This window comes from Dipodomys merriami, unplaced genomic scaffold (assembly GCF_024711535.1).
Source record: "Dipodomys merriami isolate MVZ:Mamm:240054 unplaced genomic scaffold, mDipMer1.0.p SCAF_7, whole genome shotgun sequence".
Classification (NCBI taxonomy): Eukaryota; Metazoa; Chordata; class Mammalia; order Rodentia; family Heteromyidae; genus Dipodomys; species Dipodomys merriami.
Window position 1 is genome coordinate 73,334,068 of NW_027206290.1, and position 18,504 is coordinate 73,352,571.

Sequence of the window (18,504 nt, forward strand, 5' to 3'; positions counted from 1 at the left end):
ACCCTCTGTACATCACCTTTATGATAACAATAAAAAAATTAAAAACACACAGAAATGAGAAAACCTTTTAAAGTATTTTCCAATGGATGTCTTGGATTTCCTACAAGGAAATCAGTGCCTGGGAAAGGACAGATATGAACTAAGACCGTGACAGAGCTGATGACTGTCATCCACTGTACAGAGGGATGGGCAGGGACTAGTGGGAGACTGAAAACTTAAGCCAGTGGATAACATGTACAATGCTTGAGAAAACATAGGGAGGTGGGGGCGGGGGGTTGAAAACAAAATACAAGGCTCTGAGTCCAAACCCTAGTACCACCAAACCACCAACCCCATCCCACACCAGCCCAAGAAAGTTATGCTCAGTGCTGGGAGGTGAAGCTCAGTGGTAGAGCCCTTGAATACCCAGAACTACAAAACAAGAAAAAGGTAACTACATGCAGAAACAAAGATTTTAGGAAGCAGAGAACAGACAAATCATGGCATCTCAATGAGATGAGCACTAATGAACAGTAGAAAAGAACAAATAATCATACATGCAACCGGATGACTTGCAAAGACACAATACTGGGTGAAAGGAAACAAATATGGAATAATTCCATGGACATAAAAGTCTAGAAGAGGGGCTGGGAAGGTGGCTCAGTGGTAGAGCGCTTGCCTTGTATGCTCAAGGCCCTGGGTTCGATTCCTCAGCACCACATAAGCAAAAAGAAAAAAGCCGGAAGTGGCGCTGTGGCTCAAGTGGTAGAGCGCTAGCCTTGAGCTGAAGAGCTGAGGGACAGTGCCCAGGCCCAGAGTTCAAGCCCCACGACCGGGCCAAAAAAAAAAAAAAAAAAGTCTAGAAGAGGCAAACAGCACTTATTTCTGCTCAGGACATAGTGTGAGTTCAAATCCCAGTAACATCAAAAAAAAATCTATAACAACAAATGGATGAAGATCTGAAGTGACATATACATGATAAAAGCAAGTTTAATAAATGCTAGGATTTGGGTAGTGCATACAGATGTGTTTATTGTAAAAATGTTCAATACTGCTGTGTATATTCAATGCTTCCCCCAAACTGTGGGGAACATTAAAAAAAATAGGATGTCAAGGGCTGGGAAGGTGGCTCAGTGGTAGAGCGCTTGCCTTGCATGCATGAGGCCTGGGTTCAATGCCTCAGCACCACATAAGCAAAAAGAAAAAAGCCGGAAAGGTTTTTAAACAAATACAATGTGAGCTAACTTTTGAGAAAGCCATAAAGGTAATGAAGGACCCCTCGGTTCCATTCTGTTAGGTCACAGAGCTAAGGACAGTAAGGATTACCAACTTGCTCAGAATCTGTAAAAAAGACAAGATTGTCTCAAATGAAGACAGTGGGAAAGGTATCTGCCTGCTCCCATGTATTGGCATAGATAGCAAACATGACCCAGTCTCCTGTCTAGTATTCCTTTTTTTTTTTTTTTTTTTTGATGGGCCATGGGGTCCTGTACTCTAGGCACCGTCCCTCAGCTCTTCAGCTCAAGGCTGGTGCTCTACCACTTGAGCCACAGTGCACGTCCATGTTTTTCTGCTTATGTGGTGCGGAGGAATTGAACCCAGGGCCTCATGCGTACAAGGCACTGAGCCACCTTCCCAGCTCCTACAATTCTTTCTTGTACCTGGAGCAAATAATGCAGAGCAGCAGAGTTTAAATGGTACAACTTAAAGTGGGATCAGAGCCAGGTGCTGGTGGCTTATGTCTATAATCCTAGCTACTCAGGAGGCTAAGATCTGAGGACTGAGGTTCAAAGTCAGTGAAGTCCATGAGACTCTTCTTTCCAACTAGCCACCAGAAAACTGGAAGTAGAGCTGTGGCTCAAAGTGGTAGAGTGCTAGCCTTGAACACAAAAACTCAGGAACAGTGCCCAGGCCCCGAGTTCAATCTTCATGACCAACAAAAACAAAACAAAACAAAATAAAATAAAGTGGGATCAATGAGACAGTGCTTGTCAATAAGGTGCTCATAAATCTAAGAGGGAGCTGGGAATATGGCTTAGTGGCAGAGTACTTGCTTAGCGGGCATGAAGCCCTGGGTTCAATTATTTAGTACAACATAAACAGAAAAAGCCAGAAGTGGTGCTGTGGCTCTGGTGTTTGAGTGCTAGCCTTGAGTACAGAAAGGCTCAGGGACAGTGCTCAGGCCCTGAGTTCAAGCCCAGGACTGGCAAAAAAAAAAAAAAAAAAAAAAAAATCTAAGAGGGAAGTAGAGAGATTCAGGGTACTTGCTACATTTTACAAATGGATGATGTCAACCTTGCTACAATGTTTCAGTGCATCTCACTGACTAGGGGGGGAAACCTCTGGATGTTAGGGAAGGTACTAAGCCAGAGTAATTATACACTCCAGGAGCACATTAAAATGGATACTATTTTAATGTATGTTATTTTTACCAGCTGAGCCAAGTGTGTAAAAGCCAGAGTTTATATCTTTTTGCCAAAGACAGTACAAATGTAAATGTAACTTCGCAGAATAATTAGAACTAGTCTCTAATAAAGGCTTGAAGATGACTTTTCAAAAACCAGCAATCGTTTACTTTACTTCATTATGAATATTAAAAATGAATAACCTCAGACAGCTCAATTGTTTCTACAATCACCTTTTCCATTTCTTTGAACACACAGATGAGATGACTCTATTTATTTTGTCATTAAACAAGTGTAGAAACAACTCAGACATATATTATCACCAGCTAGTAACTTTGTTATCACTCCAGCCCTGGATTAGGTAAATTAACAAGAAACAAATTCAGGAGTGCACAAAGACATCTACTGTGAAGAATCAATGTTCCCCTTTTAATTTTTGGCTTAGTTATAATTAAAAACAGCTACAAATTTGACATGTGTAATAGCAATTCTCTTGTGGATATACACTGGTTCCAGGAACTCTTTTTTTTTTTTAATTTAATTTTATTTTTTTTGTGAACATACTGAACCAGGAACTCTTAAAGCCACCAAAATCTGAAGATGCTCAAGTTTCTTATATAAAATAACTTGTATACCTCCTCCTGTATAGTTTAACTCACTTCAGAATTATTTACAACATCTAATAGAATGTAAGTGCTCTATAAATAGCTGTTATACTATACTGCTTAGGGAAAAACTCTGGTACATTTTGTCCTGAATGTTTCTTATCAGTGATTAGTTGGAGGTGGAATCTTGCAGATTTTTCTGCCTGGGCTGACTTCAAACTGTGATCCTTCAGATCTATACCTCTTAGGTAGCTAGGATTACAAGCATGAGCCACCAGAGCCCAGCTAGGTGGCAGATTTTGGATTTAAACTTTTCTTCATTTTTTTGTTATATTCATTAAAATGTATTTAAATTTAACAAGTTAAATATAAAAAAAACTTGGGCTTATAGATTGTGTGTCCCTCCCATTTCATTTCTCAAGTATCTCTTTTTCTTTCTTTGTGGTGCTAGTGATAGAAGCCAGGGTACATGTTGTACTTCTGAGCACATTATGTCCCTTGTCCCTTGCACTAGTAGTTAATTTTTATCATAGTTTATCAGAAGTATCAATCTATAAGGGGTAGGAAGTGTTTTGTGTTTTCTTCAAAGATAGTTTGAGAATCTTTGTTCAGGATTTATTTGTTTCACTGCCAGAATCTAGCCAGAATGGACAAAGAATCTAGCCAGAATGGACAGCAGACCTTGGGCACAGAAGGAAGGAAGCTGCTGTGTTTTATACAACTGGGCTTCTAGTCCCTTTTCTCCTTTTCAAAATCCCCAGTTTTCCTGATCCTGGGAGCTGTGTGACTGCCTGCCTGCCTGCCTGCCTTCTCTCGTTTTTTGTTTTTTGTTTTGTCAGTCATGGGGCTTCAACTCAGGAGCTGGGCACTGACCCTGAGCTCTTTCGCTCGAGGCCAGCACTCTACCACTTTGAGCCACAGCGTCCTTACCTGTTTTCAGGTGGTTAATCAGAGTAAGAGTCTCATCGGCTTTCTTGCTTGGGCTGGCTTTGAACCACGATCCTCAGATCTCATAAGCAGCAGCCAGTATTACAGGTGTGAGCCACTAGTGCCTGGCTGCTTTCTTATGACATTTTTAGCTTAAGAGACTAGAGCTCTGACTCGTGTGTACTTTCTGTTCTGCTCCCTTAGCTACTCCGATCTTTACTTCTCCATCCACACTTTCCTAGTTTCAAGGACCAACTACCAGACCTTCACCTCTCTTCCTTCTCACCTATGCTGCAGTTTGTTTCTACAAAATACAGAAGGATGCTTCTAGCACCCTATGATTTGCATTGAAGAAATATTAAATATTAAAGAAATATTAAGCTGGTAACAACCCAGTTGTATGTCAGATAATAGCGAATATTGAACACTTACATGCCATGTCGATGTTAGGAGCTGTGTTTCATCTAAGCACCAAAAACAGAACTGAGTACTAGGAATGTACCTCCTTTTGATTTTGAGAAACTAAAGTTTAGAGAGGTTAAATCATTTTACCAAGGTCACCTTGTTGGTATAAGGCAAAGATAAAACCCTAAAAGAATATGATCACTTAGGAAGCTAAAATACATTTGAACTTTTGGAAAATAATCCATCTGCAATCCAGGTCCAGCTTATACCACATGTGAGTCAGACCCTGCATGTAACCTGATTCTTACCTGTCAGCTTGGTGAAGGCCTCCATGTCATCAATTGCTGTGGAAATGTGATACTTTTTCCCTTCAGAACCTTCAATTTCGAAGTAGGGGTCTGCTTTGAGGAAGGCATCTGTAATCCTAAAATCATTTGGTGAAAATGATTAGAGAAAGTTTGAATATTTGCTTTATATATACTTGGATTTTTCTTATGTAAAGCTTTCACCCACTGAATACTTAGGGAATCTTTCTACTTTAGAAAAATAATCATTTGACATGTGATGTGCAAAAGAGACCACTTTTTTTCTCCTTCTTCAATCCTCAGATCTCAACCTCTTGTGTAGTTAGGATTACAGGAGTGAGCCATTGGATGCTTGGCTTTAAAGAAATTGATTGGGGTCAAAATTCCTTTGGGGTCTCTGAGCATGGACAGACTGTACCTTTTGTGGCAGAAAAAAAAGAGGTGAAATTCCTCTTGGCTTTACCAATTGCTATTTTTTTAAATTAATATTTCACAGGATAAGGACAGATCATCTTAATCCTCAAAATTCAATTTTTAAAACTAATGGCAGGTGTCAATTCTTCATCTCTCACCAGCGCTCGCATTGGTGACTAACATCTGCCAGCGTCCAAGGCCACCCTGCAGTGTCCCTTCCTGTATCACCCAAGCCAGTTATTCTTCCTCATCTGTACTACCATCCTCATTTTCCACTCCTTCCTCCAATCCACTTTATCTTATGCTAGTTTTTGTTTAAGGAAATCACTCTAGATTGCTCACTTAAAATTTATTACACACTTTATCTAGGAATCTCAACTTGAGCCAAGTGTGATAATTGGGCAAAGCACCATAGAAGATGTTACAGGGACATGAAGAACCCACTTCCTTACATTGTATCGATGATGTTGCCCACTTTGTGCTGATAAGCTCTTCGGTGTAAACAGTTGCGAGTGTGGAACATGTCATACAGATTTCCAACCTCCTGTCAAAAACATGGCAGAAATATGGATGTGGGATCAGGTCACGTGAATTCTGATAGTCAACAAGGATATAAAAGAAGGAAAAAGGATGAAGGCAAAGATCTATGAAGGGGCTGTGCTGTTAGAATCCTGGAGGCCACCAAGAAGATGGGGATAAAGCTGTCTATTGATAGGCAATTCTCATTCTCAGTGAAGTAATACCCACAATCTGCTCTAACTTTGTGACAAATTTACTTATTTATTTGGGGGCGAGGAGGATGGGGCAAGGGATTGAACCCATGGGCCCCACACACATTAAGCACATACTCTATCATTGAGCTATACCTCCCAGAGAGCCTTCATGTTGTTTTAGACATCCTAAACACATCCTTGAATCTTCTCAAAACTCTAGGAAACAGTATTGCCATTCTTCTATTCTTCATTCCTGAAAGACTTTCTGTGGATAATACTGTCTTATTCCAGAGTTACATGCTTATTATCAGATAGGGACCTGGTGGAGTTAAAACTCCAATTCTGGAGTTATTATTATCATCATTATTATTATTGCTGCTCCTGGGCTTGAACTCAGGACCTAGGTACTGTCCCTGAGCTTCTATTTACTCAAGGCTAGTGCTCCATTTGGGCCCCAGTGCCACTTGCAGGTTTTTCTGTTTATGTGGTACTGAGGAATCGAACCCAGGGCTTCATGCATGCTAGGCAAGCACTCTACCACTAAGCCACCTTCCCAGCCCAGGAGTTATTTTTTAATTCTTTTCTTTTGTTTCTTTTATTGTGCCAATCCTGGGCCTTAACTCAGGGCATGGCTGTTGTCCCTGTTTTGTTTTGTTTTGTTTTTCCAGTCTTGGGCCTTGAACTCTGGGCCTGAACACTGTCCCTAAGCTCCTTTTGCTCATGGCTAGCACTCTACCACTTGAGCTACAGCACTGCTTCCAGCTTTTTCTGTGATTAATTTGGAGATAAGAGTCTCACAGACAACCTGCCCTGACTGGCTTCAAACCTTGATTCTCAGATTTCAGCCTCCTGAGTAGCTACAATTACAGGTGTGAGCCAGCAGCTCCCAGCTGTCCCTTAGCTTTTTCACTCAAGGCTGGCACTCTACCATTGAGCCACAGCTCCACTTCCAACTTTTTTGGTGTTTAACTGGAAATAAGAGTCTCATGGACTATTCTGCCCAGGCTGGCTTTGAACCTCAGATCTCAGCCTCCTGAGTGGCTAGGATTATAGGCAGGAGCCACGGTGTCTGGCAGCTTTTAACTCTTCTGTGCTTTAAACTGCTCACTTGTCATATGATGTAAATATTATATTGTAAATATGTGTGTCCCCAGCAAAACTCATGTTAAAATTAGGTTCCAAAGTAATGGTGTGGTGAGGCAGAGAGACCATCAAGAAGTAATCAGGTTATGGGTTCTCCTCTCTCATGAAGGGATTAATATAGTTCCTTGGAGAGTGGGTACAGAAGAGCATGCTGTTGTGAAGCCAGTATGACACTTCATTCCACCATGCATGGAGCAGTATATAATCCTTACCATACTTGGATCTCCAGAAAACAGACTAAGACAAATACAATGCAGAACAAGTAAAAAGCAACTTAAGATAATACATGCTGTGCATTTAGAGAAGATCAGCAATTGCCACTTCTTGTTTTTTTGGTTTTTTGTTTTTCAAATTGTCGAGTAGTTATTTCTAGACCAGGACTTCCACGATTCCTTTTCCTCTGATGTAATTTACCTTTTCTCTAGTACAAATATGCTTCTCATCGTCCACCTCACAGACTCGGACAAACTTAAGAAAGCGTTTGTAATCAAAGTTGTTTTGGATTCCAAGATGATGACAGTCCCTAGAAAATTCCAAAGCACATAGATGAGATTGTTTTTCAATGAGGAAACTGCCTTAGATATTAATATTAAATTCATATAAAGATCTCCAACAACATTTCTGGAGTGTCCAAGCCATACCTGGCAAAATAATCCCATTTGTCCACATCAATGCCATTTCTTTTATTAGCCACGATTTCATACAGGAAACTTTTCTGTTTAGGACGTCCTTTGTACTGCCACTGGAAGCCAAGAAAACCCACCAGAAGTTTTAGTTTGAGGTCTGAAGACAGCCCAAGCAGACAAATCTGTGAGATTCTCATGTCCAGTTAACCAGTCAAAAGCTAGAACTGGAGGAATAGAAAATGGTAGAGAACCAGCCTTGAGAGAAAAAGCTAAACAAAAGTCAAGGCCTTGTGTTCAAACCCTAGTACTAGCACAACAAAGAACTAAAAATCTCAAAGGAAAATTATTTCCCAACTTATTTCTTAACTAAAGATAATATGAAAGATCAAAAAGGGAATAAAACTGATTTTCCATTTGAACGAGTTAATCTTTAAGTATTTCAAATATGTTAATAATAATGGATAAACAAGATATACACGTTTATAGCTGGGCACAGTAGAACATACTTGTAATTCCAGCATTTAGGAGGCTGAGGCAGGGGAATCACAAGTTCAAGACCAGCTTTGGCCACACAGTAAATTACAGCACAGTCTGAACTACACACCAAGACCCTGTCTCAAACCAGAGCAAACCAAACCAAACAAAATAAGATTTACAAAGCTACTGGCCCAAAGTAGGGCTGGATATGTAGTTCAAGTAGTAGAGCACCAGCCCAATAAGCAAGCCTGGCAATCATGAGACCTTGAATTCAAATCCCAGTGCCATGAAAAAAAAAAATGAGACTAGATGATGATGTGGTTTATTTGCCTGCATGAAAACAGAACAATAAAACCTGTTGGAATTTTTAGGATGGAGGAGAGTGACAAAGCGGTGGGACTGATGAGGATACTGTTGAATACGCATGTGAGAACATAAGTCACAGTGAAACTTCCCTTGTACAACTAATGTATGGTTAAAAAAAAATTGTGAGATAAAAAGCATCAGCGAGATCAAATTAAGGTTTTTCTTTTGTCTTTTTGCCAGTCCTGGGGCTTGAACTCAGGGCCTTGGCACTGTCACTGAGCTTCTTTTGCTCAATGCTAGCACTCTACCACTTGAGCCACAGTGCCACTTCTGGCTTTTTTCTGTGTATGTGGTATTGAGGAATTGAACCCAGGGCTTCATGCATGCTAGGCAAGCACTCTACCACTAAGCCACATTCCCAGCCCTCAAATTAAGTTGAATGCAAACTTACCAATGATCCTTTGATTGGTGAGTCAAGTATTCCAGTAATTTGTTCCTTGATGAAGCAAATATCTTCTTCAGGGACAAGACCGTAATGTTTCATGACATCTTTGAGTCCATTAGAATTAATCAGATGCTCAAACATGTGAACCGAGCCCTGTTCATGCTAGGAAAAGTCAGGATAATATGGCCTGTTACAAAATACTAGCCAATGAGGGGCCTTGATTACATAAATTAGTTTGTTGTTGTGTGTGTAGGTCTTAGGGCTTGTACTCAGGGCCTGGGTACTGTTCCTCAGTCTTTTTTTTTTTTTTTTGGGTCCGGTCGTGGGGCCTGAACTCTGGGCCTGGGCGCTGTCCCTCAGCTCTTCAGCTCAAGGCTAGCGCTCTACCATTTGAGCCACGGCGCCACTTCCGGCTTTTTTCTTTTTGCTTATGTGGTCCTGAGGAATCGAACCCAGGGCCTCTGGCATGCAAGGCAAGCGCTCTACCACTGAGCCACCTTCCCAGCCCTGTTCCTCAGTCTTTTTGCACAAGGCTAGCACTCTACCACTGGAGCCACAGCTCCACTTCCAGCCTTTTGGTGGTTAATCAGAGATAAGAATCTCAAGGACTTTCCTGCTTGTGCTGGCTTTGAACTGTGAGGAGCAGATATCAGCCTCCTGAGTTTACAGGTGATTACAGGTGAGAGCAAGCAGTGTCAGCCCACAAATGGTTTTTGTGTTTTTTGGTGGCCAGCCCTGGGTCTTGAACTCAGGGCCTGTACTGTCCCTGAGCTTCTTTTGCTCAAGGCTAGCACTCTGCCACTTGAGCCACAGCTCTACTTCCTGCTTTTTCTGCACTTAGGAATTGAATCCAGGGACTCATTTATGCTGGACAAGCACTCTACCATTAAGCCACATTCCCAGCTCAAATTTAAATTCTCTCTCTCTCTTTCTCCCTCTCTGCTTTTGTTGGTTCCAGGGCTTAAACTCAGGACTAGGTACTGTTCCTGAGCCTCTTGGTGCTCAAGGCTAGCACTCTACCACTTGAGACACAGTGCCATTTCCCCACAAATGATTTTTGATTCCAGGTAATTCTGAGATAGGATTCTACTTTATGTTTATTACCTAGTCTCACAATGTCTAAAATCCGTCAAATTGTGTGACTATTTTACCAGTCTTTTACAATGTATGCTAATCATTTAAATAGACTCATTTTTTTTGGGGGGGGTCAGTTGTGAGCTTGAACTCTGGGCCTGGGCGCTGTCCCTCAGCTCTTCAGTTCAAGACTGGCACTCTACCACTTGAGCCACAGAGGCACTTCCAGTTTTCTGAGCAGTTTATTGGAGATAAGAGTCTCCTGGACTTTCCTGTCCCAGCTGGCTTTGAGCCGAGTTCCTCAGATCTCAGCTTCCTGAGTAGCTAGGATTACAAGCATGAGCCACTAGTGCCCAGCTGACCCTATTTTTATGACATATAAGCATTTATAGTACCCAGAAGACTGTTTCTAGGTCACACAGGTAGAATCCCCTTTTAATGAGTATCACTTTACAATTTAGGTTTTTTTTTTAATCAGAGTTGGAGTGTGAAATTAAAGTGTAGTTAGTACTTCCATCTAGTTTCAAAAAAGGGTAATGGCAACCTTGCCAGTAAATTCAAGTGGTCAGTGCTTTAAGTCAGGATTTGGGTTGGTAGTGGCATGTTTGTTCATACTTCTGCTCATTTGTTCACAATTACTAAGATCAAATGGACCTGGAGACATCTGCCCTGGTCTTATCAAATCTAATAAAATGATGAGCGAGCCCAGGGACGGTGGCTCTTGCCTGTAATCCTAGCTACTCAGGAGGCTGAGATCTGAGGACTGAGGTTCAAAGACAGCCCATGAAGAAAAGTCACCATGGAACTTATCTCCAATTAACTACTCAAAACAACCAGAAGTGTGCTGTGGCTCAAAGTGGTAGAGTGCTAGCCTTGAAAAAAAGAGCTCATGGGCTGGAAAGGTGGCTCAGTGGTAGAGAGCTTGCCTTGCATGCCTGAGGCCCTGGGTTCAACTCCTAAGCACCACATAAGCAGAAAAAAAAAGCCGGAAGTGGCGCTGTGGCTCAAGTGGTAGAGCGCTAGCCTTGAGCTGAAGAGCTGAGGGACAGCGCCCAGGCCCAGAGTTCAAGGCCCCATGACCGGACCCCCCCCCAAAAAAAAAAGAAAAAAAGAGCTCAGAGACAGCACTCAGGCCCCAAGTTCAAGCCCCACAACCAACAAAACAAAACAAAAAAAAACAACTAATGAGCTGGGTGATGGTGGCTCATGCCCGTAATTTCAGCTACTCAGGAAGCTGAGATCTGGAGGATCAAGGTTAAAGTCAGTTCCGGCAGAAAAGTCTGTACGACTCTTGTCTCCCAAATAACCAGCAAAAAGCCAGAAGTGGAGGTGTGGTTCAAATGGTAGAGCACGGGGCTGGGAAGGTGGCTCAGTGGTAGAGTGCTTGCCTTGCATGCATGAGGCCCTGGGTTCGATTCCTCAGCACCACATTAGCAGAAAAAAGGACAGTGGCGCTGTGGCTCAAGTGGTAGAGCGCTAGACTTGAACTGAAGAACTGAGGGACAGCACCCAGGTTCAGACTTCAGGCCCCAAGACTGACCAAAAAAAAAAAAAAGAGCAACAAATAGTAGAGCACTAGCTTTGAATGAAGTGGGAGTATGAGGCCCCAGTACTGGCATTAAGTAAACAAATACAAACATAAAATAAATTGGTAAGTCACAGACTAGGAGAAATATTTAATACACATATACTTCACATCATATATAAAATTCCTATAGATTAATAATAAATGAACAATCAAAAACCTTTCATAAGAGAGGAGCTGGGAGTTGACTCTAGGCACGTGATCTATCAGTAAGCCACAGCACAACCCTTCAACAACTTTTTTTTTACTTCCTTTTTTCCTTTTTGGTTGTGGGGCTTCAACTCAGGGAGAGGTGCTGTTCATGAGCTTTTTTACTCAAGGCTAGCACTGTAACACTTTGAGCTACAGCACTACTTACAGTTTTTGGTGGTTAATTGGAGGTAAGAGTTTTATGGATTGGGGCTGGGAAGGTGGCTCAGTGGTAAGAGTGTTTCCCTTGCATGCATGAGGCCCTGGGTTCAATTCCTTAGCACCACATAAGCAGAAAAAACCGGAAGTGGTGCTGTGGCTCAAGTGGTAGAGTGCTAGCCTTGAGCTGAAGAGCTGAGGGACAGTGCCCAGGCCTAGAGTTCAAGCCCCATGACCGGCAAAAAAAAAAAAAAAAAAAAAAAAAAAAAGAGTTTCATGGATTTTCTTGCCTGGGCTGTCTTCAAAGCAAGATCCTCAGATCTTAGCCTTCTGAGTAGCTAGGATTACAGGTATGATCCACCAGTACTCAGCTCAATAACATTTTTTTAAAGAAGTAAAACATTAGAAGAACTTTTCATACATGCCTACAAAAGATACACCAATAAAGTTCCAATTATAAAGCATAGGAAACAGAGGCAATAAACTATGGTTTATTGCAGGGAGGCAGTAAATCATCAAGATAATTCAGAAGGGCTCATCTGGAAGATGAAATGTCAGAGCTGGAGGGAGGTGGCTCAGTGGTAGTGCTTGCCTAGAGCACACAAGGCCCTGGGTTTGATTGCTAGCAACACACACACACACACACACACACACACACACACACAAATGCATAAAAGACAAAATGTTGGGAAAGCCATGGAACTTTCACTCAGTTATCAGTGAGAAGGAAGAGCAAGCACACTGGAACCTCTGGTTATTTCTTTTCCTTTTTTTTTTTTTTTTTTTGTAATTTCCATATTTTTGTTAGAAAACACCAACAATACATCATTTATTGTTTTTGATCTGGTTGTTCTTATAAAGTTAAATGTGCATCTACCAGATGACCAGCGATTGCACTCCCAGCTATCAACTAAGAGACCTTAAAATGCATTTCTACAATAATCTTGTACAGGACCAAGTGAGCAACCTTGTACATAATGACCCAAACTGACATAGTCATATACTAGAATATGTCCCCAGCAATAAAGAGATTAGCTTCTCATGTATATAAGATGAACGAATACCAAAACTACTCTACGCAGTAAAAGAATAAGACACAAGAAGTACCACTGTCTGACTCTATTTATAGCAAGTCTAAGAAGAGAAAAACATTCACTCCTTAGAAAAATCAGAAAGGAGTGACGTGGGAAGAGTGAGAGGTGGTAGAAAAGGGCACAGAGGAGGGGCCAGGAATGGAGCTCAGTAGCATGGGGAGGCTCAGCATGGGCTTAGCACCTGCAGGTGCCAGGCTACATCCTTGGCATCACAAAAAACAAAACAAAACAAAAACAGAGGGAGGAGGGCCTGAGGCATAAAAATGTTCTATATCCTGACTGGATGGATGCACTTGTCAAAACTCATGTAACAGCTGTACAATTCACTCTGTGATTATACCCCAAGAAAGAAGAGGTGCTGGTAGCTCATGTATATAAATCTAGCTACTCAGAAGGCTGAGATCTGAGGATTATAGTTTGAAGCCAGGCTAGGCAGGAAAGTCCCTGAGACTTATCTCCAATTAACCACCAAAAGCCTTAAGTAGAGCTGTGGCTCAAGTAGTAAGCACTAGCCATAAGCAAAAAGAGCTCAGGGCAGCACCCAGGCCCTGAGTTCAAGCCCCAGTACCAACACACACACAAAAAGGGGGGGAAAAAAAAAGAAAGGGAAGAGAGAAAAAAGAAAGGCTGATAGGTAAGAAGCTTTGAATATTTATTAATATCCTTTCCACTTCCAGTTCCAGAAATAAAGTGTGGAAGAAACTGGGAAGCCAGGGTCGCTCCATGGTAGAGAGCTTGCCTATTATGTATAAGACCTAGATTTGGTGCTCAGCCTTCCCAAGATTAATCAATTAAGTTAATAATCAATTAATAATAAATTAAATTTAAAAGGAGAAAAAAACTAGGAAGCCAGACACCCCTACTTCTCAAAATTGGTTAAAGTAATATGTCATCCACCTGAAAATGCCTAATTATAATATGGTTAATATTAATGTTCATGACAAAATGTGATTGATATGAGTTACTTCATGAAAGTAGCACTCTTTTTTATTTTATAGTAGTGACAAAGGCGAAGGAATGTTGACATAACAGTAACAGCAAAAAACGTAAGATAACATAAACAGTAAGAAAGCTGTTTGTCCAGTGCAGGCTCCACCCTGGAACAAGCTTTGTGATTTATTTATTTATTTTTATTTTGCCAGTCCTGGGGCTTGAACTCAGGGCCTGGGCACTGTCTCTGAGCTTCTTTTGCTCAAGGCACAGCCCAGCTTTGTGATTTTTGCTACACAGATTAGCTTCTGAAAGCTTCAAGCTCTTTTAGGTGTACAAAAGGACTTGTAGATGACTGTGAGGATGGAATAAATGTGTGCATGTTTTACATGCTCATGAATGAAAGTACATCAAAAACCTTCATGAGAAAGAACAGGTAATTCCAGTGAATGGTTTCCTTAAATAGTCTTTCTACAACTAAGCAATGCATGAATACCCACCGTCCACTTCACCTCTGGGCGAGCCAGCGGGATAAATCTTCCATCAAACATATGAGAAAATGGACCATGACCTTAGAACAAGAAAAAGGTTGGAAAACTGGTAAGAAAAATAAGTAAATAATTATTTTAAAAATCTTTTTTAAAATTCAGCATCAATCGTAATTAGTAATCTATAATAAAAATCACAAAATAGGACAAATGTGTTTTTTAATTTTCTTTTCTATTTCTTTTATTTTTTGTGCTACTGGGGTTTGAACTCAGGGCGTCACATCTGCTGAATTTGTTTGCTTGTGACTGGTACTCTTCTACCACTTGAGACATTCCTCTAGGAAGTGGCGCTGTAGCTCAAGTGGTAGAGCGCTAGCCTCTAGCACTTTTTGCTCCCAGTTATTTTGGAGATGGGAGTCTCATGGACTTTTCTGTCTGGGCTGGCTTCAAACCTTGAGCCTCCAGGTTTCAGCTTCTTGAGTACCTACGATTACAGGTATGAGCAACTGGTACCCTCTTTTCTAAAACACAAAATAAAAGGCAAAAAACAAAAACAAAGCTGGGCACCCGATGGCTCATGTCTGTAATCCTAGCTACTCAGAAGGTAGAGATCTGAGGATCGCAGTTCAAAGCCAGCCTGGGCAGGAATGGCTGTGAGATTCTTATCTCCAATTAATCACCAGAAAACTGGAAGTGGCCCTGTGGCTCAAGTGGTAGAGTGCTAGCCTTGAGCTGAAAGCTGAGGGACAGTGCCTAAGCCCAGAATTCAAGACCCACGACCAAAAGAAAAAAAAAGAAATTCACATCATCCTCACCTAAGAAAAGCTCACTATAGATGGCCCTTTTGTATTATAGCAAAGATGTTTAATATGGAAACTTAACTGGAAGAGTAAATAAAATCACCATGTTTTGTGCTTATGAATCACTCTTGGGAGAAGCAATGACATATTCTATATAAATGGCATTAATAAATTAAAACATGACAGCATGACATCTTTCTTTTGTTAGCCTGTTTTTTGTTTTTGCCAATCCTGGCGCTTGCACTCAGGGCCTGGGCACTGGCCTTGAGCTTCTTTCGCTCAAGGCTAGCACTCTACCACTTGAGCCACAGCACCACTTCCGGCCTTTTCTGTTTATGTGGTGCTGAGGAATCGAATCCTGGACTTCATGTATTCTAGGCAAGCACTCCACCACTAAGTCACATTCCCAGCCGTTAGTCTGATTTTTACATGTGTCAAAGACAGACGACATATGGTGTGGTTTTACAGAATGACTCTGTCTCTCTGCATAGCTTACCCAAGTCATGGCAAAGTCCCGCAATCTGAACACAGAGCATATCCCGCTCAGTTATCTGCAGCTCTGGTTGTTTTTCATGCAGTGTGCGAACTAGACATCCAGCAAGGTACCCAACCCTGTAGGAGAAAAAACAAAAGTCACTCTTTTGGTTTGAAAGGCAAGTGATACCTCTGGAACTCAAGGACTTTTGAGTTCTCTGAAATGCTCATGATGCTGAAGATTAAGTGGTGATAAAAATCAATCTAGGGCTGGGAAGGTGGCTCAGTGGTACAGTGCTTGCCTTGCATGCCTGAGGCCCTGGGTTTGATTCCTCAGCACCACATAAGAAAAAAGAAAAAAGCCGGAAGTGGCACTGTGGCTCAAGTGGTAGAGTGTCAGCCTTGAGCTAAAGAGCTGAGGGACAGCACCCAGGCCCAGAGTTCAGACCCACGAACGAAACCAAAAAAAAAAAAATAAAGTAAAAATCAATCTAAAACATACTGCTTTGAAAACTTGTGGGACTGGGAAGGTGGCTCAGTGGTAGAGTGCTTGCCTTGAATGCATGATGCACTGGGTTCGATTCCAAAAGCCAGAAGTGGTGCTATGGCTCACGTGGTAGAGCACTAGCCTTGAGCTGAAGAGCTGAGGGACAGTGCCCAGGCCCAGAGTTCAGGCCCCATGACCAGCCAAACAGCAAAAAAAAAAAAAAAAAAAGAAAGAAAGAAAGAAAAAGAAAACTTGTGGTAACATATATCAGAATCCCAGAAGCAGGACTAATTATTAGGGAAATGTAAACAAAATAATCATGAAGAAGTATAGGCCAGTAGTGTCACTCAGAGGTAGAGTGCTGGCCTAGAGTGTGCAGAGCTCTGTACTTGATCCCTAATACTGCAAATCAAAATGAAATAAGACACATAATGATACCACCTTACACTCAGCAGGATAGCTACTAACATAAAAACAGGAAGCAACAGTGTTGACCAAGACATGGAGAAATTGGAATGCTTGTGCATGGTTAATGGAAAAATAAGGAACAGCCACTGTGGAAAACAGTATGGTGGTAATTCAAAGAATAAAAACAAGAAGGCTGAGTAGCAGAGTGTATGCTTAGCAAGCACAAGACCTGGGTTTAATTCCCTGTACACACACACACACATACACACATACAATTATCATCCAGAAATTCCAGTTTTGGAGGATATGTATAAAAGAATTAATACATGGGGCTGGGAAGGTGGTTCAGTGGTAGAGTGCTTGCCTTGCATGCATGAGGCCCTGGGTTCGATTCCTCAGCACCACATAAGCAAAAAGAAAAAAGGCCGGAAGTGGTGCTGTGGCTCAAGTGGTAGAGTGCTAGCCTTGAGCTGAAGAGCTGAGGGACAGTGTCCAGGCCCAGAGTTCAGGCCCCAGGACCGGACCCAAAAAAAAAAAAAAAAAAAGAAAGAAAGAAAGGAAAGAGGGAGAGCAGAAGGGAGGGAAGTAGGGAAGTAGGAAAGGAAGAAGGTATATAACAGAAAAAATAAAACACCGCTCAGAAGAACTCTCCAGGGGCTGGGAAGGTGGCTCAGTGGTAGAACGCTTGCCTTGCATGCATGAAGCCCTGGGTTTGATTCCTCAGCACCACATAAGCAGAAAAAAAAAGCCGGAAGTGGCACTGTGGCTCAAGTGGTAGAGTGCTAACCTTGAGCTGAAGAGCTGAGGGACAGCGCCCAGGCCCAGAGTTCAGGCCCCACGACTGGACCCAAAAAAATGAAAACTAAATAACTCAATTCACAGAGTCAAGTACCTAAGTAATTGACTCTATTTACTTGTGAATAATATTTCAAAACAAATGTTTAAAGCCGGGTACTGATGGCTCACACCTGTAATCCTACCTACTTAGGAGGTTGGGATCTGAAGCTCAAGGTTCAAAGCCAGGCTGGGCAGGGAAGTCTGAGACTATTATCTCCAATTAGCCACCAGAAAACTGGAAGTAGAGTTGTGGCTCTAAGTGGTAGAGTGCTAACCTGGAGCAAAAAGAGCCCAGGAACAGAGGCTAAGCCCAGAGTTCAAGCCCCACAATGGACCTCCCAAAAAAAGACAAATATTTAACCCACTGACCCATCAAGAGACTTTTCATTACTTTTTACACAAAGGGTGTGAGTTGGTTTAAAACACACAAAATAAAATACAGTAAGATAAATTTTTTAAAAAACCCTCAACTTTCTCACCAATAAAGATATTAGAATAGCCATTTTGTAAACCATTTTGTATTCCCTAAGAGATAAGATGCAACAATATTTCACGACACAGGAGGCAATTAAGAACTTGAGGAACCCCCCACACCTTCCCCTCTTACCCTAAACTATGTTCAAATCGATTGTGCGAAGCTCCTGGGAATACATAGTAACCACCTCCCAACTGCTTAATATACCGAAGTCGCTGGAACTGAGGAGTGTCAATGATTCGGATAAGGAGAGGGTGGAACTCAATATGGCCATGGATAGGATCATTAATCACCTGGAAAATTATATGTAAATTAGTATCAACAACAAGACATAACTCTAATTTTGCGTGTGTGTGTGTATATGCCGGTACTAGGGCTCACATTTGGGGCCCCATGCTCCTACTCAGCTTTTTGCTTATGGCTGGTGTTCTACCACTTGAGACACACTCACAGCCCTGTCCCTTCTTTTTTTTTCTTTTGGTGCAATTATTATTATCTTTTTTGGAATGGATCCTGAGTTTTGTCCAGAACTAACCTAGGATTCTGATCCTCTTACCTACAGCTTCCTATGTAGTAGAGACTATAGTCATATTACATCATGCCCAACATGTTTGTTAAGATGGGAATCTCACTTTTTTGCCCAGGTGGCTTTAGACCATAATCCTCTTATCTCTGGCTCCCCAGTAGTTGAGCTATACCACCATGCCTGGTCTATTTTAGTCTTAGGATACATTGAATAGTATATACTTTATCA

The 18,504-nt window shown here is 41.6% G+C and overlaps 1 protein-coding gene across 2 annotated transcripts in view; it reads right to left on the minus strand.

Annotated features, from left to right (window-relative positions):
• The window catches only part of Samhd1 (SAM and HD domain containing deoxynucleoside triphosphate triphosphohydrolase 1), a 43,550-nt gene that overhangs the window by 12,034 nt on the left and 13,012 nt on the right, over window positions 1-18,504 (minus strand). For both annotated transcript variants that reach the window (XM_070007255.1, XM_070007254.1), the window contains exons 4-11: window positions 17,883-18,043; window positions 15,566-15,681; window positions 14,282-14,352; window positions 8,757-8,912; window positions 7,538-7,638; window positions 7,311-7,419; window positions 5,493-5,584; window positions 4,630-4,745 (exon numbers count right to left, since the gene is read on the minus strand). In XM_070007255.1, coding sequence (XP_069863356.1) covers window positions 4,630-4,745; window positions 5,493-5,584; window positions 7,311-7,419; window positions 7,538-7,638; window positions 8,757-8,912; window positions 14,282-14,352; window positions 15,566-15,681; window positions 17,883-18,043 — 922 coding nt within the window. The remainder of the gene's footprint in view (window positions 1-4,629; window positions 4,746-5,492; window positions 5,585-7,310; window positions 7,420-7,537; window positions 7,639-8,756; window positions 8,913-14,281; window positions 14,353-15,565; window positions 15,682-17,882; window positions 18,044-18,504) is intronic.